Source organism: Podarcis raffonei, chromosome 13, assembly GCF_027172205.1.
Source record: "Podarcis raffonei isolate rPodRaf1 chromosome 13, rPodRaf1.pri, whole genome shotgun sequence".
Classification (NCBI taxonomy): domain Eukaryota; kingdom Metazoa; phylum Chordata; class Lepidosauria; order Squamata; family Lacertidae; genus Podarcis; species Podarcis raffonei.
Genome location: NC_070614.1, coordinates 42,283,851 through 42,307,789, shown reverse-complemented (window position 1 = coordinate 42,307,789; position 23,939 = coordinate 42,283,851). Strand labels below are relative to the sequence as shown.

At 48.0% G+C, this 23,939-nt stretch overlaps 2 protein-coding genes across 4 annotated transcripts in view; both read right to left on the bottom strand.

The window, feature by feature from the left end:
• The window catches only part of TEP1 (telomerase associated protein 1), a 48,889-nt gene extending 41,773 nt beyond the window's left edge, over nt 1–7,116 (bottom strand). For 2 of the 3 annotated variants that reach the window (XM_053360596.1, XM_053360597.1), the window contains exons 1-6: nt 6,874–7,116; nt 5,559–5,882; nt 4,501–4,653; nt 2,564–2,698; nt 1,054–1,215; nt 779–934 (exon numbers count right to left, since the gene is read on the bottom strand). In XM_053360596.1, the coding sequence (XP_053216571.1) occupies nt 779–934; nt 1,054–1,215; nt 2,564–2,698; nt 4,501–4,653; nt 5,559–5,882; nt 6,874–7,116 (1,173 nt within the window). The remainder of the gene's footprint in view (nt 1–778; nt 935–1,053; nt 1,216–2,563; nt 2,699–4,500; nt 4,654–5,558; nt 5,883–6,873) is intronic. The other variant, XM_053360598.1, reaches the window with a different exon arrangement.
• Nucleotides 7,117–11,552: 4,436 nt separating this feature from the next.
• On the bottom strand, nt 11,553–16,672 carry KLHL33 (kelch like family member 33). The gene is made up of 4 exons (XM_053360600.1): nt 16,127–16,672; nt 15,017–15,965; nt 14,051–14,221; nt 11,553–13,407 (listed from the first exon to the last, which is right to left on the bottom strand). The coding sequence occupies exons 1-4, from the start codon at nt 16,650–16,652 to the stop codon at nt 12,804–12,806; spliced, it is 2,250 nt and encodes a 749-aa protein (XP_053216575.1). The 5' UTR covers nt 16,653–16,672; the 3' UTR covers nt 11,553–12,803.
• Nucleotides 16,673–23,939: the final 7,267 nt, after the last annotated feature.

Sequence of the window (23,939 nt, the reverse complement as noted above, 5' to 3'; positions counted from 1 at the left end):
ACAGGGTTAGATACAAGGGAACAAGACATTTCTGTACATTTTTCCAACAGAAGAATTTGTCATGTTCCACATGAAAAAATTTTCAACGAGCATTCCTGCATCTAATAATAAAATAATAATAATAATAATAATAATTTATTATTTGTACCCCACCCATCTGGCTGGGTTTCCCCAGCCACTCTGGGCGGCTTCCACAGAAACCAAAATACACTAAAATATCACACATTAAAAACTTCCCTGAACAGGGCTGCCTTAAGATGTCTTCTGAATGTCAGATAGTTGTTTATCGCTTTGACATCTGATGGGAGGGCGTTCCACAGGGCGGGCGCCACTACCGAGAAGGCCCTCTGCCTGGTTCCCTGTAGCTTTGCTGCTCGCAATGAGGGAACCGCCAAAAGGCCCTTGGCGCTGGACCTCAGCGTCCGGGCTGAACGATGGGGGTGGAGACGCTCCTTCAGGAGTATCTATAGATTAGTTCTTTCCAAACCAAAAAAGCAAAAAACAAGACCTTTGCATATTTAGCCCTATAGCCACTTCCTGGCCCTGGGCTCAAAACCTCTCAACTCATCCAGCCCAGTGATGCAAGCTCTGTCCCCACTCAACCATCAAAATTGCAGCTCACTTCCCGCACACTAAGAGTATTCCCTGCTACAGAAACCTTCCTCCAAGCCGTTAGAATGTCTCTGAACACTCCGTGGTATCGCAGAAAGTCAGTTCATGTTTAGCCAACATTAGAAAGTACAAAGATGATCAGGAACTCTGAAATCAAAGCACCCACCTTCCTGGGTTTCGGCCGACGGCTTCTCTTCCCCTGGCTCTTGTGGTTATTGTATTTGGCCAACTGGTACATGTCAAACTGCCGGAACTTATCAGCCATTGCAGCACGAAGGCAGCAAGGCATTGGAGCCAGAGCTTTTCCTTCCCCTGCTAGGCTCTGCATGCAAGAGAAAAATAATAGCACCATGTGATCACCAGGACGAGAAACAGTGCTGCATCCTGGATTACCACTGGAACTCTCTGCTAAAGGATTTTGTGCGGTCATTCTCTCCTTACCTGATAGAGTTTGGCCACTTCCTTCCAGTCAGAGGGAAGCTGCACAGTGTGGCAGAAATACCGTCGCAGATGTGGGCGGCAGGGCAAAAGGCGGGCAGACAGCGCCAGGAGAAAATTGGCCGTACTGCGGATATTCAGTTCCTGGCGAGTGTACAGGGCAACCTGTCATTGAAGGAGAGAGAAAGTGCACAGGTTTCTAGAGATGTTGAAGTGAGTATGAGGACACCACTACACAAAGATGAGGCAGATGGTCTGGACATTTTCCTAGAAAGGTGGACCTCATTCGTATCCTGTGTTTGTCACACCTCTTAGGTTCTGACACAAGAAGGACAACGGCACAACTACTGTGCCAAACCTGACATAGAACACCATCGTTTTTGTTGGGCAGGCAACTGCATCCAGCAATTCCAGGTTAGCACTGAAAGCTCCAATGCAGATAATGCTCTTAGCTCAGATTCCATGCTTTTGGAGATGTAAGTTTCTAGCCCTCTGTGATCACACAATAGAAGGAACAAAAGCAAAAATGACACAATTCGATATGAGGATTCTTTTTTCGCTGCCCTTTAATTTCCACATTCCTTCTGCAGCTCAAGATCTTTCAAGCACCAGTTCCCACCTGGAGACAGTTTCAGAACCAGTCTCTTTTAATTTATTACAACCAGATAATTTGCCAAGGACAATGGCAGCTTCTGGAAAGGAACAGCATCCCAGAGCCTAGGAAAGAAGATCTACCTCCAGGGAAGAGCTCTAGAGAAATGAAATGAACTCTGCAAAATTTCTTTTAACATTCCCAGAGTTCCTGGGGGAAAAGATTGTTTAACTGCTCTGGGAATTGTAGCTCTGCGAAGGCAAGAGAAGTTTCCAATCAACTTTCAGCACACTTAACAAACCAGAGTTATCAAGATTCCTTGGGGGAAGCCACTGCTGTTTACAGTGGTGAGGTGGTGCTTTAAATGTGAGGCATAGATGTGGCCTAATGACATTTAGAAAAACTGCTGCATGCCACTCTGAGCCTAGGGGGACAGTATGGGACATAAAAACACAAAATAAAAATAAAGAGTCAACATTAAAAGGACAAAAAAGAGACTAGCGTACAGATAAAAAGAGCCACGTTCTTCTGCATTTTAATTCACATTTATCCTTATGCAATAATTTAGGTACTTTATTGGAAGAAATTCTCCCACTTGCGATTCTCAACAATTGGCACTCAGTCACATTACCGCCAACAAAATAATGGCCAGTCCTCTATATAATTGACAATATCCTCAGGTTTTTTTTTAAGAGAAAAAAATATTATAATGACATTTTGCAACAAGAGTGCCGTCAGCACTTGGGGAATTCAATGGCATTCATGAAAACAATCTAGGTAAATATTAAACACACATCGAGAACAGGCAAGCTTTTCTTTCTGGCCCAATGATTGCACTGCAATGCCTCACACACAAACCCTTGTGACTTTTTGGGTGCAACCCCCAGAAATCCAGGCTCCCAGTTAACTGCGCCCTCGTACCTTGAGAATGAATTCAGGATCGTGCTCTGCTAGGCTCTCACACACTTCCATCAATGCCTGCTGAAGCTCACCAGGAGGATTTCCAAACTTCGGTCCTTCCACCAGTGAACAGCAGGCCAGGCTCAACAACATCAACTAAAAAAGGAGGAAGGGGTTAGAGGAGAAAGCCTTAGGAAGCCACTCGTGGGAGTTTCCTTCAAATTTCAAGGTTCTAGTCCAGTGGACACCAACCACTCTTAAGCTTCTAAGAATCCACCACTGGAACTGGATGAAAAGCTGGAAGCTCTGGATTCACTTAGGGCTAGATTTAGAAGAAGAAGAAGAAGAAGAGTTTGGATTTGATATCCCGCCTTTCACTCCCCTTCAGGAGTCTCAAAGCGGCTAACATTCTCCTTTCCCTTCCTCCCCCACAACAAACACTCTGTGAGGTGAGTGGGGCTGAGAGACTTCAAAGTAGTATGACTGGCCCAAGGTCACCCAGCAGCTGCCTGTGGAGGAGCAGAGACGCGAACCCGGTTCCCCGGATTACGAGACTACCGCTCTTAACCACTGGCACCACACTGGGCTTGGTGGGTGGGTGCTGGTTCCAGTTTGCCCATTACAAGAAGCCCCTACCAACTCAGCAGTTGAAACGGAAACCTAATACTAACAGCAAATCTTCACCTCTATATCCAAGAACACTCGGCTGCATGGCCCATGTTGTATTGTGTGCACTATTTTCCAGTCCCCATCCAAAAACAACAACCCAGAACCACTGTGTTCCTACTAGGAACAAGCCAATTTGTCCCTTCCAGTTTCTCTTGTTTCTCCAAACTCGGCTCCCAACATCAGTTTGCAAGTTAAGAAAAAACCCTCATGAAAGTTCATATACATTTCAGTGCAAATTTCTCCTAATATACACCTGCCTGTATGCCGTTCCACCTACTGTACACATATTTTTTTTTGCAAAGCAATTATTTCCATACGCAAAAATGCATTCCGTGTTAATTTCACAAATATATGCAGTTTTATGCAACTTGACCCTATTATATGCTTTTTTCGTATACTGTTGTGTACACTCCAGTCACACTCCAATCACTTCGTGGTGAGAGACTCGAGGGGTGGCCTCTGCTTTCCTGGGGTTTAGATCCCTTGAAATGAAGGTCAACGGAAACTGCAGTTTCTTTGGGATATTTTGGTTTTATTAACACAACCCGAGCATAGGATGGAGGAGATCAACACAGCATTAACATCCCAGCAGATCTTTCTTTCCCGTTACGTTTCCAAGGAAGTTGCAAACTCAGTTTTGGATCCAACACAGAACAAAACATGTCTCCATCTCTCCAGCATCAGCAAAACACTGTCTGTCTGTCTGTCTGTCTGTCTGTCTGTCTGTCTGTCTCTCTCTCTCTCTCTCTCTCTCTCTCTCTCTCTCACACACACACACACACACACACACACACTTTCACATTCATTCATTCACACACACACACACGTGCATGTTTAGCCTATTCTTTTCCATCTCAGACTGACCCGTCATCCAGCCAAGCTGGTGGAAGAAGGCCCACCCACTTGTCTCTATAGCAACAGAACTCACTCTAAGAAACAGGTGATGGGTAAAATTAGCTGAGCTGCCACAAAGGAGCTAGTCTGACTTGTTCTACAAGTTAACTCTGATAGATTCTAACACCAGATGCACAGAGAATCACAGCTTTGGAAGGGCCCTATGGTCATCCAGACTGACCCCCAACCTATAAATGACCCCCCCCAACCCATAACAATCTGTCATTTGGCTGGAGAACTGTACTGCAAAATTTGGAGCAATGTGAACTTAGAAAAAGACAGTATTCCAGTTCACATAGCACTTTGGAAATTGAAAATAGGCAATTTGTTTTTAATCGCAAGGTGAATCCAATGTCTCCCCAACCCCTAGTTCCTACCAGCACAACACCTCTCACCTTCTGATCTTTCACTTGCTGCTCTTTGCTCTCCACAGGCAGCTCATCAGCCAAAGAATCGTCCTCTTCCGACTGCACTTTCAGGTCATCTTCGGGCAAAGTCAGAATGTACTCTGGGATGGCCCCAGCAGCTTCCGCCTCATCCCTTTCCTCCTGCAGGGGAAGAAACCCCACTGGCCCTTAGTCAAAGTTGCAACCACTCTACAAGCATTATCCAATATTCATTTTACAGGTGTCTTTTACCAGTGAGTATAGAAGCACCAGCAAAGTTCTCAGGCACAAGACCCGTGCAAATGCTTCATCTGAAACCCCTGAAAACACAAAAAAGCGACCACAACCAGGAATGTTAAAATGTGTATTAATTGTGACCACATCTGGTTACACTCCTCAGATGTTGTTTGTAAATAATAATAATAATAATAATAATAATAATAATAATAATAATTTATTATTTATATCCCCAGCCACTCTGGGCGGCTTCCAACAAAATATTAAAATACAATAGTCCTTCAGATATTAAAAGCTTCCCTAAACAGGGCTGCCTTCAGATATCTCCTAAAAGTCTGGTAGTTGTTTTTTCCTTTGACATCTGGTGGCAGGGTGTTCCACAGGGCGAGCGCCACTACCAAGAACCCTTCACCCAAGTAAAAACAGCAATGAACGTGTGTGGACTATGACTGAGGATTCCCCCTCAAGCTCAAGGATGGGGAACCTGTGACCCTGCCGATGTTTTTGGACTTCAAATCCCATCAACCCCAGCAAACGATCAGGGATGATGGGATTTGTAGTCCAGTGGAGGGCCACTGCTTTGGCTACTGGCCTGAATTTATGGAAGGGAAACTCTTAAAACCCAGGTTTTCCTAATTACCTAGACGGTTCCCCCCCCCCCCCGCCGGCTATAAAACTTTCCTCCATTCCCTTTGCCATCCAACCCAACCTTCTGCAGCTGGCCAAAGTTACTGCTGCTGAAACCTCCCTCACACAATATCCTGTTGCCATGACAATGCTCCAGCAACTGGGCCTGGCCTGTATAGGCCCTTGTCCAACTGAAGTCTTACTTGCAACTGTGGTTCTTCCAGTTTGGTGCTTGGTCCAAAAGCCTCATCCTGGGCTGTGTAACCCGGTGGCACCCCCAAGGATGTTGAGGCACAGATTCTTTCCTGAGGATCCAATCGGGGAGAGAACTGCACGTCCAAAGGCTTTGATAAAGCAACAGAGGTGGAAATAGGACGCAGCAGGCGAGCCTTGGATTCCTCCAGCCCCTGAACAGCCAAGTGGGCAGGCTGCTTCAGAAGGGAATTCTCCAACCAGAGCAGCCTTGGTTCAGAGAAGGCAGAATATGACACAAGTTTCTTCATGTCAGATGCTGCAGGCTGCCTTGCCTGGAGTAGGGAACGATAAACGAACAATTAGTGGCATGAATGAGGGTGTTCATGCAATACCACCCACAAGTGTATATACAGTGTGTGGAAAACACTTGGCTGTACAGTGGTACCTCGGGTTACATACGCTTCAGGTTACAGACTCAGCTAACCCAGAGCTAAACTTCAGGTTAAGAACTTTGCTTCAGAATGAGAACAGAAATCATGCTCCGGCGGCACGGCGGCAGCGGGAGGCCCCATTAGCTAAAGTGGTGCTTCAGGTTAAGAACAGTTTCAGGTTAAGTACGGACCTCCGGAACTAATTAAGTACTTAAACTGAGGTACCACTGTACAAATCAGCAAGCGTACACACTTTCGCACAAACACATGTACCTATATAGACAGCCTGCACCTGTGTTCAGCGTAACACATGAAAAAGCTTAACGCCAAGTAGAATCCCATTCGCCTTTACATCTGCCATACAACTCTCACTTCCCTTGGCTGGGGACAGTACACTGGGGAAGGAAAGGAGGTATAGCAGCAGCGGCACACCAGCCTGCAGCGCAGATCTACACAATCAGGTGTATCACACAGGGCCTATTTCCTGGTACTACGCTACTTCTGAAATGTTGAAACCTTTTTCCTGCATCAAAATCTCCCCACCCACTGTAGGGATGTGCAGGAACTGAACTGATCCCACAACACCCACCCATCTGGGAGCACCCAAAGGGGGAAAAGGAAAAGAAACCCCAGCTACGTTTGAATCAACTCCTAGTGATGACACCTTGTGGCTTCCGTTTCTGAGCACACCTAAGAATTATCGTTTTGTGAAAAACCTCCTTTTCTAGCATGGTCACAAAAGTGTCTTTCCCAGGATTCTTTGGGTGGGGAGGGCTTTGCTTTGACCATTAACCCCATCATGGATCAGACATGCATTCAAATAAACCATCTCTTGTGAAATAGTTATTATTGGTGGTGTTATTGCTACTAGCATTACCACAGCCATGCTTACCTGTGTCTGCTCAAGGACCGAGTCAAGCCATTTGAAATCCAGAGCATTTGGCGTTGTCAAGGAGCCCGCCACGACCTGGCTCTGGGCACTGAGGGGCTTCAGCGAGGCTAGCCATGAAGCAGACGGGGTAATGGGCTGCAAGAGTCGGGCCTGGACTTCCTCCAGCTTTGGAAGGGTGAGAGAAGCAGGGGCGCAAGCATGAAGCAAGGGCTTCTCCCCAAAGAGGGAGGCAGAGGAATCCATGGACTTCACTGGGAAGGCCGCTGGGTGCTTGGACGTCTGCAAAGAGAAAGGATAGACTCTGGAACTCAACACGAACAAGCCCTATGCAGATTTGAGACCAGGATACCTGAAAGAGCCTCTCATCGCTTATGAAACCAGCTGAATGCTACAATCTTAATGCATTTTTAATCTTTTGTTGGAAGCCGCCCAGAGTGGTTGGGGAAACCCAGCCAGATGGGCGGGGTTTAAATAATAAATTATTATTATTATTATTATTATTATTATTATTATTATTATTCTGCAGGAGAAGGCTGTGCTACATGCAATGACCTCAGGAGGATCAACTCCACACTATGTCATAATCGGGCCTTTGGTGTAGTGGCACCTACTTGTTGGAAAACCACCACCACCCCACCATTATTTATTAGACAGGAACTTTATTGTATTTAAAATAATTTCTTTTTTAACCAGCTGTCTTAAGTGGAGATCTTCAGCCCACTCAGTACCTGTATTGGATTTGTAATTGTTTTCGTGGCTTTGCAATTCCGGACGATGCCTTCAGAATACTTAGAGGGGCGTAAAATTCTTGCAGAATCGCATCTCTGGTGCTCAGTAAATGGAAGATCATTATCATTGTTTATTACACTGTTCTTGGCATTCAGAACCAAGGGAAAGTTTATTCTGCATGTGTTAAGCAGGATACTCGATGGCAATGATAAAGCAAAATCATATTTGCTGTGCAACTCTTTAACAGATTTGTGGCGGGTAAGAGTGGCAAGATTTGCAGTGGCTGCTCAAAAGTTTTTATTAAAAGGCTGGCTGGTCACCTTATCAAGGCTGCTGTAGCAGTGGGATACCTGCATGGGCTAAGATGACCACTGAGGTCCCTTACATAGCACCTAGAAAGCTTCCTGCAAATCAGCTGCACAAGTTAATGAACAAACTAGGCATCCGTTAGTGTGAATTTAACATGCTGGTGTTTTAATGAAGTGTTTCTTAGACCCCCATACTGCCACTTCTTTAAGCAAACATTGCTGGGTTTCAGCAGGGAATGAGAAACCTATGGCTCTCCTAATGTTGTCAGGTCTCAATGGATCTGAGGAAATACTTCACGCAAGCTTTCAGTGAGAAATGTTGCAGTTGTGGGGTGGTATCCTTTCAACACTTAGGGTGTAAAAGACCCCAGGTTTAGGGTTATGCATCCTTTTAGCACAGCAGCCCCTTGTGGCACCATGGTGAAAATAACTTTTTTTTTTTAAAGCAGAAAATTTGAGGAAATGAAGTTGGAAGATTCCCTAGAAGTCCAAAGGCCCAGGCAGGGCCTACCTACCCTGCCACTCATAGCTGCAGCCACAGCATTCCACCCTATCCAAATGTTCACTGAGTCACAAAGCCTTGCACAACCACCCCCAGCCACAACCCCCAGTCTCTTCCTGCCTCCTGGTTAATTGAATTAATTCCCATGTTTATCTGAAGCCACTGTCTCTCGGTTCCTGCTTTCAGTTCCTGTATTTCCCTGCAGCGTTGGCGCCCGCCACAATGAAACTCCCTCCCCTATCTCCTATTCTGCTCATTCAACAAACAAACGCGTTGGGCAAACATCCATAGGGAACTGCCATATATACCAAAGCCAGACCACTGGGTCCATCTGGCTCAGTAATGCATACACTGACCTGCAGCGACTCTTCCGGGTTTCATGCAGTGATCGATCTCTCTCCCCGAGCCCCAAAGCAGATACCTGCAACTGAACCTGGCAACCTATACATGCCAAACTCTACCACTGAGCCACACCCATCGCTCGGAGAAGCTTTAAGTTAATGAATGTTAAAGGCACAGGAGCCACACACACACACCCAGCAGCCCCTTATCGCCGCTTGCCAGTCGGCAACCAGAAACCATGGTTTGCGCGCGATGCAGGAAACCAATTACGCCCGAATTCATTCAGGCTTGCAAATTCGGTACAGGTTGGCCAAAGAGTCACCTCTATAAGCTGCTTCCTCCCTCCATTTAGATTTATTAATTATTATTATTATTATTATTATTATTATTATTATTATTATTATATACCACCCACCTGAGCTGATCACAATCTTTCTCTTTCTCGCATTCCACAATCTTTCTCTTTCTCTTTCCTCCTATCAGGGATTCCCCCCCTCCTCTTCTGCGAAATTTGCAAAAGGACTCTCAAGGCGAGGTCCGCCTCTGCTGCAACCTACAGCCTCTTTCCTTGAAATATTAGCCGGCGCCACCCCCTAACCGCCTTTGGAGAGGTACGGGGTGGGAGGTCAGCCCCACCAACAGAGCCTGTTTTATCGGTTTTCTTGGAGAGGTCGGGGCTCACCCACCCCAGAAAACCGAGTCGCCTGCACGCCTCCAGCCAGCCCCTCCCGGACGCGGAAGCTCAAGCAGAGAAACCACAGCCGGCGTAAGCACCGCCTAGGCGGAGCCTGGACTGCGCCCAAGAAGCGTCTCCCTCCCTCCCTGCCTCCCTCCCGGCAGCAAAATCCCACGCACCTCCGGAGGGACCCAGGTGTCCAAGTCACCGGATTTGTTCCACGCGTCCGCGCTAGAGCCCCCGGAGAAAGGAGGCGATCCCGGTTGGTGCCTTATAAGGCGTCACGTTTCAGAAAGAGGCTTTGGGCGAGGAAACCCGGGAAGCCTGACCTCTCTGGTGCGCCACGGCTTTTAACCCGTTAGAGTTCGTGTTGCACGAGAAGAACCCAGGAGTCCTGGCTCTTGAATCCGGAGAGCGCACTCACCATTCAAGGAGTTGGAAAGGGAGGAAAGGGGAGTCCTGGCCTCAGCTTCGACTTAGTCGTTTTGTTTATAAATCACTCGACTGCAAGAGCGTCCATGCAGTTCACAAAGATGGGATACAAAAAATAATTTTAAAAAATGAATCAGTTGTGACTATAAAATCAAATGCCAATTAAAATATCTAATGGGTTGCTGCATTAATAATAATAATTAATAATAATAATAATAATAATATGTATACTGTCTTGTACCCACATGTCTCAGGGTGGTTACGACAGAAAATCACCATATAAAAACACAAAATACATAATAAAAACAAAAACAGCCCAATAACCCCTCTTCCCCAACTATTTTTTTAAAGTATTTGTTAAGTGTGGAGAGGCCAGTAGGAAAGGGACATAATCAGACCTTGATTGGAAGAGAGCCCTGCAAAATTGAGCCCATAATTAAAGAATTGGGTGGGGTGAGGGGGTGAGGTATCAAAGGCATGAAGTTTTACTTGAGAGCCCCCCTCTCAACCGTATTATAGTATACAGTTCCCCACACTTTTTCTCTGGGCCACACTTTCAGAATAAAAAATTGCTCACACCACACCGAATTTTTTATTGATAAGTAATGCATTAGAAAACAAAAAGAAAGAAAAAACTCCTGGCAGTGCTTGATTTGTAGCACAGAAAACAGCTACTTTATAAAATGATTGTGGGACATCCACAAAGTATGCAACAATGCAGCTACGTTTGGCGAAAACATTGCCAAAATATAAACAAGCCTCTTACATACGTGCCTTAAGTACGTATACAGACTCAATGAGAGGTGTGAGCTTGCTTTCGCAGGGAAAACTCATTTATTTATTCAGTCTAATCTGAAACAAACTCTCATCTCATCAATACAAATAAGCCTTTGTTGCAGGAATTAATGTATAGGTTGGGGGGGGGGTTGCCCCTCCAGCAGATATCATGCATATGCAGCCCACTACCAAAATCAGCACAATCACTTTTGTGACTTTTGTGATTTGTCCCCACAAAACACTTCATCACAGTTTCTTCCTGTCTATTCAAAGGGCCTTTGCTGCACAATACCAAATGTAACAATTCACTGATAAATGTATCTATGTACTGGCTCACTGAGAAAACTTCAGAAGATTCTTTGGGAGAAACCCTGACCCGTTTAAAGTGGTATGATATTGCTTTAAATGTATAGCAGAGGGTGGCCCTTTAGCAGATGTTTGATATGCATGAATCAGCAGGTTAAGGTTTCCACCAGCAGGAACACAAGCATTGTCTGCAGACTGCCTTTAAAGCTGCAGTGGCCTGTTTGAAAATCTGGCAAGGGCCTTGCAATAGCATTATAAAATCCAGGAATAAAAGCCGGCAACCCCAACAGGGAAAGTGAAGTAATGTGCCTTAAGAGCAGGATTAATCACAGCCGTATTTTTTAAAACAAGCAAAACACCGCCTACGATAACATGTGTTATAAGCTAAATAGTGGGCAGCTTAATTGTTGTGTACACATCATTTTGTAACTCATCGCTTAATAGAAAAGCTCTTGCATTGAACCCTATCTAGCGCAGGGGGTGGTGAGCTTTTCTCAGAGGGTGGGCTGCATTCTCTTCTGAGGGGGCAACAGTAGGCAGGGCCTAAGTGGGCACAGCATTGAATCTAAATATTACCCTCTTTCTCCTCCAGGCAGTCAAGCAACCCAATCAAGGCTGAAGAATTCAACTCTTCCTTCTGATAACTTCATCACATTGAAGGAAGTGGGGGAAACCCCACCCTTGCCCACAGCATTTTGCCTCTCTGCTTGTTCCTCACAGAAGTGCTTGCCTTTTTAACAGCTGCACAACAGGCAGCAATTCAACAGATGCAGCTTTAACAAAGCGTAGTGGAAATACAGCGGTGGTTTAAAAACAACACTGCTGCCCTTTGGTTTTTGCTTGGTGTGGTTCCATTAGAAACACCAGGCTGGTTCACACAAGTCATGGTTATTTCTTGGTAACTGCAGCATCAAACGGTATTAACACCTCAGGCAGAATTCTCACATTGCCTCCCTTGCAATGTTTTTTCAAGCGAGCCATGTCTATCGCATCGAATCATAGGACAGTACAGTGGTACCTCAGGTTAAGAACTTAATTCGTTCTGGAGGTCTGTTCTTAACCTGAAACTGTTAACCTGAAGCACCACTTTAGATAATGGGGCCTCCCGTTGCCGCTGCGCCACCACCGCGCAATTTCTGATCTCATCCTGAAGCAAAGTTCTTAACCTGAGGTACTATTTCTGGGTTAGCAGAGTCTGTAACCTGAAGCGTCTGTAACCTGAAGCGTCTGTAACCCGAGGTACCACTGTGGAGTTGGAAGGGACCTTGAGGGTCCTCTAGTCCCTGAAGTATACAGCAGGGGTGTGGAAATGAGGTATTGCCAACCTTTTGGGGACCATGAGGCAGGTGAGATGACTCAAAATGGCTGCCACATCACCTACACCAGCCACCATCACAGTCACTCTGAGAGGGAAGCTCTTTGCACCGCTCAGTTCAGAACAGAGGTTGGATGTCAAGTCTCAGCATCCAATGAAATGTGAGCACATTTAAGGGGTGCGTTCAGTGTAAGAGAAGCTCAGCCACAAGTTGAGCAGGGAGACAGAACTTTCTGTTGTACCTCGTTGGGGTTTTTTTGAGGGGATAATCACTGGGACTTTTTGCAAGCACTATAGAAGGTGGGTACCCTGGCAACCATTAGCGGTCCTTTTAGGCTACGGCTCTTATAATCCTCAACACCTGGCCATGCTGGCTACTGTTAATGGGAGCCGGAGTCCAGTTAATATGCAAAGGACTGCCAGCTCCCCCTGTCCCTGATGCATAAGCACGGAGAAATCACGCGTGCATGTGCGAACCATTCCTAGAGTTTCTGCCCCTATTAAAGCTGTGCAGCTGATTCCACAGAAAACTGGGGAGGCATCTCAGGAGTACTGATACGGCAACTCTGTCGAAGAATCAGCAGGGATCTCCACACTAGCCGTATCTAAGGGCGAAGGCTGTTTGCTCCTCAGAGAAGGAGGAACTTCTAAGATGCAGGCCCTGAGGTCTGCGTAAGCCTGAGGCAGCGTCCCGACGCTGACCCAGCGGTCATGGGTCGGGTTGTAGCAGTGGATCAAGTGGGTGTCACGATAAGTGTTGTGGCTGTAGCCTCCCATGACGTAGAGCTCTCCGTCCAAGACAGCGGAGGCGGCGATGACGTGGGCCTGTGGCAGAGGGGCAAGGGCGGCCCACACGTCCAGGCCCGGGCTGTATACTTCGCAGGCCAGCTGGTCTGCGTAGCCCCCGTGTCCATCCCGCCATCGCAGGCCTCCCGCCACGTAGAGGTGCCCACCCATAGCTTCCATGTTGTGGCCTGCGCGCTCCTCTCGCATCATGGCCAGCGGGATGGGTGCTGCGCTCGGACGGTACTGGATCAGGGAGGACTGGCAGCGGCACGAGCCGTCACTGCCCCCGGAGACGTAGATGACTCCGTCCAGGATGCAGGCTGCATGGCCACAGAGCGGAGCGGGCAGAGGTTCACATGGCCTGGTGGGAAGGAACAGGGAGGAAATGTATATTATTCACACAACACATAGTTAAACCATGGCATTCATAATGGCAAGAGGTGGTCCCCCGACCACAGCAGCAATAGGAGCATCACAGTGCCAGCCCTTTCCTCAGAAACAGTCAGTTCCCCAAAGCGTGTTGGAATATGAAGGTCTTCATCGGCTGGCGGAAGAACACAAGGAGGGAGCCAGTCTAACTTCTCTAGGAAACTACAATTCCCAGAGTTTCTTAGGGTAAGCCACAACTGTGTAAAGTGATGCCACTTTAAAAGTGTATCCTAAGTTTCTAGCATCTGTACAACCTGAAATTCAGGGCAAAATGTACAGGCACTATTGTTGTCAATTTTTGTGCTCCTGAGAAACTTGTGTTCCTCGTTTCAATATTTTACTTTGTCACTCTCTCTCACACACACATCCAAAATCATTTGTTACCTGGGTCCCACCTCAGTCTTTTACTCCCCGGGTTAAAATTTATCCAGTTCCTTCACTCTTGGACTTGTTTTCCTGATGGTTACCCTCCTCTGAACCCATTCCATGTGTCTATATGCAGATGAAAATGCTGCACCCGATACTGGACTCCAGGTGAGGTTTGACAAAGCCCCCCCCAACGCACAATTCCTCACCTCCAGGCATTGGTCTGGGGGTCATAGCACTCCACTGTATCCAGGCAGTAGGCATCGTTGGAGCTGCCTCCCAGGGCATAGAAAAAGCCATCCTGGTAGAGCACCTGGAAATAGCTCCGGTGACTTGTCATGTCGGCCAACCGCTCCCAACTCCCACAGAGAGGGTCGAACCTGCAAGAGGGGAGTGTCAGGGAACAAAGATGGCGCTTGGAAGCAACCCCACATCCCCGCAACTCTGAATCTGTTCCTAAAATTAAAGGTTCAGAAGCATCCATCATTATGTTGTCTGTCCTTCACATCTTTCCACCTTTTCCACAGTGGCTTTAGAACATTCATGTCAAATTTCTGGACAGCCAAATGCTGCCAAAGGCAACATGTCCCTTCCTGTTTGAGGAACCTGATCAGAGAGCAATGGATTGCTAGAAGGGCAGCACACCAACAATCTATTTTTCATTCTCTTGAGCCAGTCAATCACTAACATCCAGGGTGTATGTTACTGGAACCCAGGGATGGGCCAAAACCTAATGGGGCTGGTGGTGGTGGTGGAAGCTGCAGCCAATCAGGACTGAGACGCAAGGGGATCTTCTAATCTTTCTCACTGCCTGGGTACCAGGCTTTGATTGGCTCCCAGCCCTGATTGGCTAGAGAGCCCTATAAAACTCTGCAGGTCAGGCCAGCACCAGTTATGGACATTCTGACTGCTGCACGCCTTCTCTGACACCTGCTTTTGCCCCCACCCCTCTTTCACCCCCTTATCACCCTGTTCAATAGACTACTTTTCCAAACATCCACCTCCACTCTGGCCTACGCAACTGTACTGATGATCTCCCAGCTGAAATACTGATTCTGAAGACCTGTTTATCCTTCCCATGCCCCACCCACAACTCTTCTCACATCGCAGAACTTGCAACCTGGTTCTTTCCCTCTCACCCACTCTAATTCCAAAGGGAAGAATCCTCGTCTCACTTGAACACTGAGCACATGGTGTCCCGGGTCCCATAGTAGTCCTTTCCACCAAAGATGTACATCACATTGTCCTTGACTGCCACAGCATGCCGGAAGCGTGCCCCCTCTGGGAGCTCCCCAAGACGACGCCACTCAACCTGCTTGACCAATCCGATGCTGCTAATGAACCGGTGGGCGAACCATAAGTCCCGGCTAGGGCTGCGAGTGGCCATATTCTTTGCCAGCGTATCTCCTCCGCTGATGGCAATCACCTTCTCTGGGTACCTCACCCGGCAAGGGAGTTGCTCCAGCTTGGAAGGGCCTGGCGGGATGCTAGCTAAGGACTCGACCATGAGGCTATAGAGCCGACCTGGGGAGGCCATCATTTCTACCGTGCGAACCTGTTTGAGCTCCCGGGTGGACATCAGAGGGAACCTGATGCAACGTAGGACTTGCTCTGCACGGTCCATTCGTCCTTCCCGGTCAGCTTCCAGCCATCGGACGGCTCCTTGGAAGGCCTCCAATTCATTGAGGATATAGAGGGCATCAGAGCTGAGGAAGTGCACAAGCTGGCTGGCCGGAAGGTCCAGGAACTTGGGCGTCCTCGTGACGTGAGCAAAGTTCCTCAGCACAAAGTTCTCTGCGGCGCTTTCCAGATCATGAAGGCCGTAGGCACGTGCGAAAGAGAGGACATCCAAGCTGGATTCGGGAGTCAGCTTGTGGCGGAAAAAATCCAGGCAGAGTTCCAAGATGCCGGAGACCTGATACTGGAGGGCAGCCTGGGCAGCATCAAAGAGGTTGTCCCATCCGCCTGCCAGTGTTCCCGAGTAGACGAAGGAGATGACCAGGCCCAGATCAGTTGAGGTGAAGCGGGTGCAGAGAGGGGCGTCCGCCTGGCGGGATTCCTTCATGCCGCTGGTGAACATGCCGTGGAAGAACTCGCAGCCGCAGGCCAAGGCTAGTCGGTGAACTGGAAGGAGGGAAGACGAGATCAGGGGACCCAACAGCCATATCTTGGTTAGGAACCTATAGTCCCCAACCCAAAACATCTAGCCTTCCCATTCCATCCCACCTCACAGATCCCTTTCCTATCAGTATGTGGGGCTTCCCCTCAAGCTCTGCCTTGTTCACCTTGATAGATATCTTCCTCAGCTTTAAGCTCCAGGTCCCAGCCGATGCCTTTCTCATAAAGCTCCTCCAGGCCTCGCAGTGTCTCCCATTTCTCATCCTCTAGACTCAGCCTGTCCTCTGCCTCCATCCCAATCAACACCGCCTTGCAAATCTCAGCCACGCGAGGGGCACCCAGGGCCTCCGCGGCATCCAAGATCTCCCCAGCCTTCTCCGGTGTGGCCTCCAGCTCCCCAGTGTAGGCAAAATTCAAGATGGCCTCCCAGCCACATGGCGTGGTCACGCCATCCAGCTCCACTGTGCCGTGCTCCCCACATTCCAAGCGTTGCCGGAAGACTGAGCTCACTGCAGCAAGGATAGCGCTGTGGGCGTCGTAGTCCCTTAGGCCCAGGGTGACAACCACGTCCACGAGATGGCGCTGTTCTCTCAGCTGCTGAGCCACAGCAAAGAACCCATCGGCGTGGCCCTCATTCCGCAGCTCCAGCTGCTGCCCCACAGCGCCCCCTGAGGGGCTGTCAGTGCATGACATCGCCTCTTGAAAAGAAGACTGACCTGGGGGAAGAGAAGGAATGGAAATCATAAGGCAATGCAGCACCGGGGAATCATAGAACAGCAGAAGGGAAGGGACCCTTGAGGCTCATCCAGTCCAGCCCCCTGCAATGCAGGGATCTCAGCTAGAGTATCCAAGACAGGTGGCCATCCAACCTCCAATGACGGCGGAGTCCACCACACCTTCTGAGGGAGTCCAACCCAAACCATGGGCTTCGTGGAGATTCCGACTAAACACCAGGAAGAACGTTCTGAAGGTGAAGGAATGCCGTAGAACTGGAGACGGAGACGCACAGCTACATCCCAAAACACGCCCTCAAGTAACCCAGATTTAAAACACTACCACAGTCCACACCGCAATTGCTTGCGTGGTGACAGAGCTTCTTTTCCCGACAGCTGCAACCATGATAATATTTCACACCAAAGAATAAAAAAGATTTCTAGTGCAAAATATTCTAAAATTGTTGTCTAAGGCTGCGTACACACCAAGCACATTCCTCGCAAAGAATCCTGGGAATTGTAGTTTACCCCCTCATGGAGCTACAGTTCCCGGTGCCCTTAACTGTCCTGGGTCCTGCCCCCAAACAGAGGATCTTACTTGTCTATAAGTTCAGAGAAATAATAGCAGCAGACACTAGACTCGGGAGTCATGGTTCAGGAGTTCAAGAGCAAGCAAGAAGTTCAGAAATGGACGGAAACTATTCTCCATGCTCCACCCACTAAGCTTTTAAAGAAGAGGTGCAGCAAGCTCACTTGCGAGACTCATTCATGTTGTGGCAAGGTCGGGGTTGCAAACGCACACTCCGGGTGGGTGAGTCGGATCCCATTTGCAAAGGCAGCGCCTGGTTTTTAGGTAGCAAAACCAAACCCTCCCATTCATTCACTCTCACCTCTGGTTCCATCTCCCCACTTGGCTTCTTCAAGCCCTTCCCTACCTCCATGGAGGCTCTGGGCTCTGCAGGAAAATCAGCGGGCAGGCTCCATAGTTCCCTGTACTGATTGTTAAAGCACTCTGGGAATTGTGGCTCTGGGAAGCGTATAGGGCTCTCCTAGCAAACTCTCAACACACTTAACAAGCCACATCTCCCAGGATTCTGTGGGGACGACGACAGGGAAGCCATGACTGTCTAAAGTGATGCCGTTGTGCTTTATATCATAGGCGCCAAGTTGCACCCAACATTGTGGGGGCCCGTTGCACATGCATGACGTCACACGTGTGGCACACACCCCCAACCTGGCCAGGCCAACTCAGCCCGCCATCCCTCACCAACTCACCACCAGCTGCCTTAGCTTTGTGAAAGGAACGTGCGGAACATAGATGCTTAGCCCCATGCGTCCCTTTGACGATCCTCAAAAGGACACGACAGGGCCAAGCATCTTCATCCTGGCATGTCCTTTTGAGGATTTCCACAGGATTTGGGGGGACGGATCCCAAATCTTCTTAAATATATTGGGAGGAGACCCACAGCCCCTGTAAATGGCACCCCTGCTTTATATCTATGGTGTGAATGTGTCCCGTGTCTCCTCACTGAGACATTTTGCTGCCTGAGGCGAAGGATAAAATGGCATCTGTACTGTTCCATGTAGAGAATCTAATTGAACTGGCACAACTGACTACTATTTCAATATTGGCAAAACCGGTATTCTCCACTGCACCTGAGGCAACAAGCTACTAATGGAGAAGCAGGCCAGGCCTCACAGCTTTGTTCTCTAATAGAAAACTACAGCCAGGAGCCTTTAAAGCCCTAAACAACCTCGGTCCTGTATACCTGAAGGAGCGTCTCCACCCCCATTGTTCAGCCTGGACACTGAGATCCAGCGCCGAGGGCCTTCTGGTAGTTCCCTCACTGTGAGAAGCCAAGTTACAGGGAAACAGGCAGAGGGCCTTCTTGGTAGTGGCACCCGCCCTGTGGAATGCCCTCCCACCAGATGTCCAAGAGAAAAACAACTACAGTACCAGACTTTTAGAAGACATCTGAAGGCAGCCCTGTTTAGGGAAGCTTTTAATGTTTAATAGGTTATTGTACTTTAGTGTTCTGTTGGAAGCCGCCCAGAGTGGCTGGGGAAACCCAGCCAGATGGGCAGGGTATAAATAATAATAATAATAATAATTATTATTATTATTATTATTATTATTATTATTAAACTGCTGAGCCCCCTGAAACCCATCCTTGAACCTGAGGTGGTTGCCTCCCAACACAGAGTTGTGGACCAAAGCTGCCTCAGTGTAAAACTGAATCTATTTTGACACCGGTAACATGGCAGGATCGTCCACTTCTCTCAATCACCATGTGTTTCTCTCCCAAATGAGAAGAATGACTGGAAAAGGAGAAAGGAAGGGGAAACTAGCCCTGATGCCAGCCTGCCTTCTATCACCCTCATTTTCCCTGCAGTTAACATTGGAAAACCTTTGGCGGTGTGGGTGGGTGTTATGTAGATGATGCATAAAAAGCATGTGTGCTTTAAATACAGCTGCAAAGAGTGTGCATGTTGCACTTGCGTGATGTGTGTGTGATCCGAATCAGAGAACATGCGGTGAAGTTGTGTGCAAATTTCTTGGAAGCCAGAGTGATCACAATGTTCTAGCCAGTGCGGCATTTTTGTGGTGTCTCCTCAGGGACATACCTGTGTTGCTGTAATGTGTTGTGCATGCATGAGTGTGTTGTATGACTCAGTTTGCGAGGAGGAGGGCTGGATGTCCGTTTGTGTTGTGTTTTCGCACCTGGTACATTCTTAGAAAACTGCCGTAGGCGCTTAAGTTGCAAAACCTTAGGCTGAGATGCGGTTAAGACACCTGCCTTTCTTGAAAGCTTAATTGGCGAAAAGGCAGTGTGCATATATCCAAACCCCATAGGACAGTCCACCCCCCCACAGCTAACCCTTCCCCTCGCCCCACAATAAAGCTCTTCCTAAATACTCCCGGCATTGCTGAGTTGCTCAGTAACCGTCCTGCGGGGTCCCAAACTCAAGTCTCTCACCTGTTGGGCCTGTCCAGGCAGGGGGGGCTTTCCTTAGCCTATGAAGAACCCGTAGCTGGAGTGTTGACCTCTGGGGAATTTGGCCCACGTGGAAACTGGTGAGGTTAATTATAGCCCGGCCTGAGCTACTGAAGGAGGAGAGGGCAGGCAGAAGTCAAAGCCAGATGTAACTGGTCCAAGGAACCGAAAAATTCAGGCTGAATCATTCAAGTCCCCCCCCCCCCCCTTTTACAGCACCTTGAACATTGCTGGGAATGTTTACGTCGCTAAAAAGCTAGAGATTATGGAATGTGGGGCTGGAAAAGACAGGAAGCTTTTTATATGTGGCATTTTTCCAGGGTCTGAGGCTGACCTTTAAAGCATATCTTTGTCCCCTACAAAGAAACTTGGGGACTGTAGTTTGTTAAGGGTGCTGGGAATTATAGGTCTGTGAAGAATAAACTACAGTGGTACCTCAGGTTACATACGCTTCAGGTTACAGACTCCGCTAACCCAGAAATATTACCTCGGGTTAAGAACTTTGCTTCAGGATGAGAACAGAAATCATGCTCTGGCGGCGCGGCAGCAGCAGGAGGCGCCATTAGCTAAAGTGGTGCTTCAGGGTAAGAACAGTTTCAGGTTAAGTACGGACCTCTGGAACGAATTAAGTACTTAACCCGAGGTACCACTGTATTATTTTTTTTGCGGGGTGTGTGTGTGGCTATGCTTTGAATGCTCTTCCACAGTCTGGTGGGCATGCAGCCACGAATAATATCCTCCTTTCCTCTTATATTCAGAGCTTATGGAATTCTAAGTAAGGTGCAGTGATCCTGGGGGGGTCTCTTCAAGTTCTCTGATTCTATGTGACTGGAGAGCTGAGCCTCTGGAAAACGTGAGGAAGGAGCAGAGTGCGATGGAGGCGGCTGAGCTGGGGACAGAAATGTGCCCATGTTCTGGCCTGAGATCTGGGAACGGAATGAGAAATAAGTATGGGCGTGCCCTCTTTAGGACAGGGCTACACCTCTGGAAAAGGGCTCTTTAATCTCCTCTTCGCCAGCTTCATTTGCATCATAGGGGAATTCCCTCAACAGTCTCGGAAAACTTTTTGTCCAGACTGGTTTTTCCAATGGGCCATAAAGAGAACAAGGGGATTTGCATGGGGGTGGGGGCAGAAACACCTGGAGCATGAGTAGTCAAACTAAGGCCCGGGAGCCGGATCCGGCCCAATCGCTTTCTCAATCCGGCCCACAGACGGCCCGGGAATCAGCGTGTTTTTACATGAGTAGAATGTGTCCTTTTATTTAAAATGCATCTCTGGGTTATTTGTGGGGCACAGGAATTCGTTCATTTATTTCCCCAAAATATAGTCCAGCCCCCCACAAGGTCTGAGGGACAGTGGACCGGCCCGCTGCTGAAAAAGTTTGCTGACCCCTGACCTGGAGCATAAACACAGAGAGGAACTGAGATGCGTGTGGGGAGAGAAGGCAGGTGGAAAGAGGAGCACTTCGTTTTTTATTGCTTTCAAATAAAGTTAACAAATAAGTTAACAAAGATATTTACGTATAAAGTGGTACCTTGGGTTAAGAACTTAATTCATTCTGGAGGTCCGTTCTTAACCTGAAAATGTTCTTAACCTGAAGCACCACTTTAGCTAATGGGGCCTCCCGCTGCCGCCACGTGATTTCTGTTCTCATCCTGAGGTAAAGTTCTTAACCCGAGGTACTATTTCTGGGTTAGCAGAGTCTGTAACCTGAAGTGTCTGGAACCTGAAGCGTATGTAACCCGAGGTACCACTGTATATGGGACTTGCTCCCCCAGGAGGCAAGTCAGGGCCACCAACTTGGATGGCTTTAAAAGAGGATTGGATAAATTCGTGGAGGAGACGGCTATCAGTGATTACTAGCTATGATAGCTATGCTCTGCCGTCTGCATCTGGCTGGCTGCAGTGAGAACACGATGCTGGACTAGATGGGCCATTGGCCTGATCCTGCAGGCTTTTCTTAAGTTCTTATGCGCGCATGCGCGCGCGCGTACACACACACACACACACACACACACACACGTGGTTGTAGGTGTAAGTGTATACTTCTGATAAAATTAGTAAGGGGGGGGGGAAGAATTGTGTGGGGTAAAACACATATCAAAATAAAAACAGGAACCAGTCTAAGTTCTGGTGAATTACAGGCTTTGCAAAACTGGAAAAGGGTTAGCACTAGCATATTTTAAGGAGGTAAAGAACTACAAAACTTTTAGAAGACATCTGAAGGCAGCCCCATATTGGGAAGTTTTTAATGTTTGGCATTATGTTTTTATTTGTGCTGGAAGGTGCCCAGAAACTCAGCCAGATGGGCGGGGCGTTATTATTATTATTATTATTATTATTATTATTATTATTATTAAACAGGGCTCATTCTTTTCCCTCTTACATTATCCCAAAGTATCCTGCTTGGAGTTACAGACTCCCATATACTTCATATAACCCTCTCATAATTGAGGGCGCCCTTTCTTTCTCCTCCCACCCCGCCAGTACTTGGCATAAAGTATCCTTGTTGCTACAAACCATACGCAATAACGATTTCTCTTTCATCTTTTGGAACAGCGTCTCTCAAGTATGTTAATGAAAACAATTTGGGTTGAGGACATCATCTGCGTTCCAAAATAATTTGGATGTCCCTTACAATACCTTGCCCAATACTTCCTTGCGACACACAGTTGGCACACCAGCGAAGGGACAAGTCCATCAGCATTTCTTAAAACATTGCACTGCAGACGGGCTGCAGGACAGTTTGTTCTTTGCAGATGGCCTCGTTTTCTTCTCTCCAATGCTACAGCCACGTGGGTCAGAATTAAAACTCGGCTCCTTCAACATTCCGGTGACTCATTACCACACACACACAAAATGTGGGGTAGAGGGGGAAAGTGGCGTTTCTAAGGAGGAGGTGGGCATTGTCAGGTTTATACCTGCTCTGTGGCATAGCTTGAAAGCAGAACTGTTCTCAGGGCAGAACTGTTTACCCATTAACATGCACATTTGGTGCAGTTTTCTCGGAGCACAGAAGGAGTAGAAGATATGTGAGGTTTCAGCACTTTTCTTCTGTAACATTAGCTTTCAGCATTTCCCCTGCATACATGAACAGGGTTTCCCCCAAAGAAGCCTGTGGGTTGCTAAAGGTGAAGGGAAATGTAGCTCTGCCAGGGGTAAACTACAATTCCCAGGATTCTTGGGGGTTCCTTAAATGTATGTAGCCTTTTATTGTTGGCTATACCGCCTCCTGAAACAGCACTGTGGGTTTTAAACTCTCTGACATACAACAAAGAATTAAACCAGGGGTCAGCAAACTTTTTCAGCAGGGGGCTGGTCCACTGTCCTTCAGACGTTGTGGGGGGCCGGACTATATGTTGCCATGATTATGACCCGCATTTTTGGCAAAAAACCCGTATTGGGACCAACCCCAATGTTGCCCAAATGTGATTTTTGGGGGGTGTTCCCTCATACACCCACGCTGCTTCCTTTGCGTTTTGCGCATTGACAGTTATTGTTTCTCTCGTAAGGCGGGGTGGGGGGCTGAGGTAAGTGCGCCATTCCTGTCAGCCCTGGAGAGTGTGTGTGCATGTGTGGGTGAAGGGAAAAGCCGTTGGCCATGCTAAGTCAGGCCACAACAGACGGAGAAGGGGCTTGTCTTGAGCAGCGGGCCACCTCACTTTTGACCCCCAAGCCTGGCTGAGTCACAAAAACCATTGTGTGTGCGCGCACTATGCCGGCTGCCTGGATTCCCGGACTGTCCACTGGCCGGATCTAGAAGGCAATTGGGCCTGATCTGGCCCGTGGACTTTAGTTTGCTGACCCATAAATTTAACAGTATCCTGTACTCCCTATTTTGCAGGTGGACTAAAATGTTCCCCTCAAGATGTTGTTGGACTACAGTTCCCATCATCCCTAACCGCTGGCCGTGCTGTGAGGAGCCAGTGTGGTGCAGGGCTTATAGTGCTGGATATGGGGACCTGGAAGACCACAGTTCAAATGTGGTCTGATGTATTTTTAATCTTTTGTTGGAAGCCGCCCAGAGTGGCTGGGAAAACCCAGCCAGATGGGCGGGGTATAAATAATAAATTATTATTATATAATTAAATTCAAATGCCAACACAGCCACGAAGCTGACTGGGTGACCTCAGCCTATCCTGCCTGCCAGAGGCCTTACAAATGTGGAACCTGAAGGAGTGCCAATTCCATCAACCAAAGCAGTCGAGAGAGGACACGTGTGGTGGTAAGGCAATCTCGCTGGCAAACTGGTCCTAAATTTCTACACAGA

Bases quoted from the DNA above. Each gene is read 5' to 3' on its own strand.
- KLHL33 (XM_053360600.1), bottom strand. From the start codon at position 16,652: ATGTCATGCACTGACAGCCCCTCAGGGGGCGCTGTGGGGCAGCAGCTG. The intron at 14,222-15,016 runs GTGAGACGAGGA...CCCCTCTTGCAG, and splicing joins ACCATGTGCTCAGTGTTCAA to GTTCGACCCTCTCTGTGGGA. The intron at 13,408-14,050 runs GTGAGGAATTGT...CCTTCCCACCAG, and splicing joins CCCCAGACCAATGCCTGGAG to GCCATGTGAACCTCTGCCCG.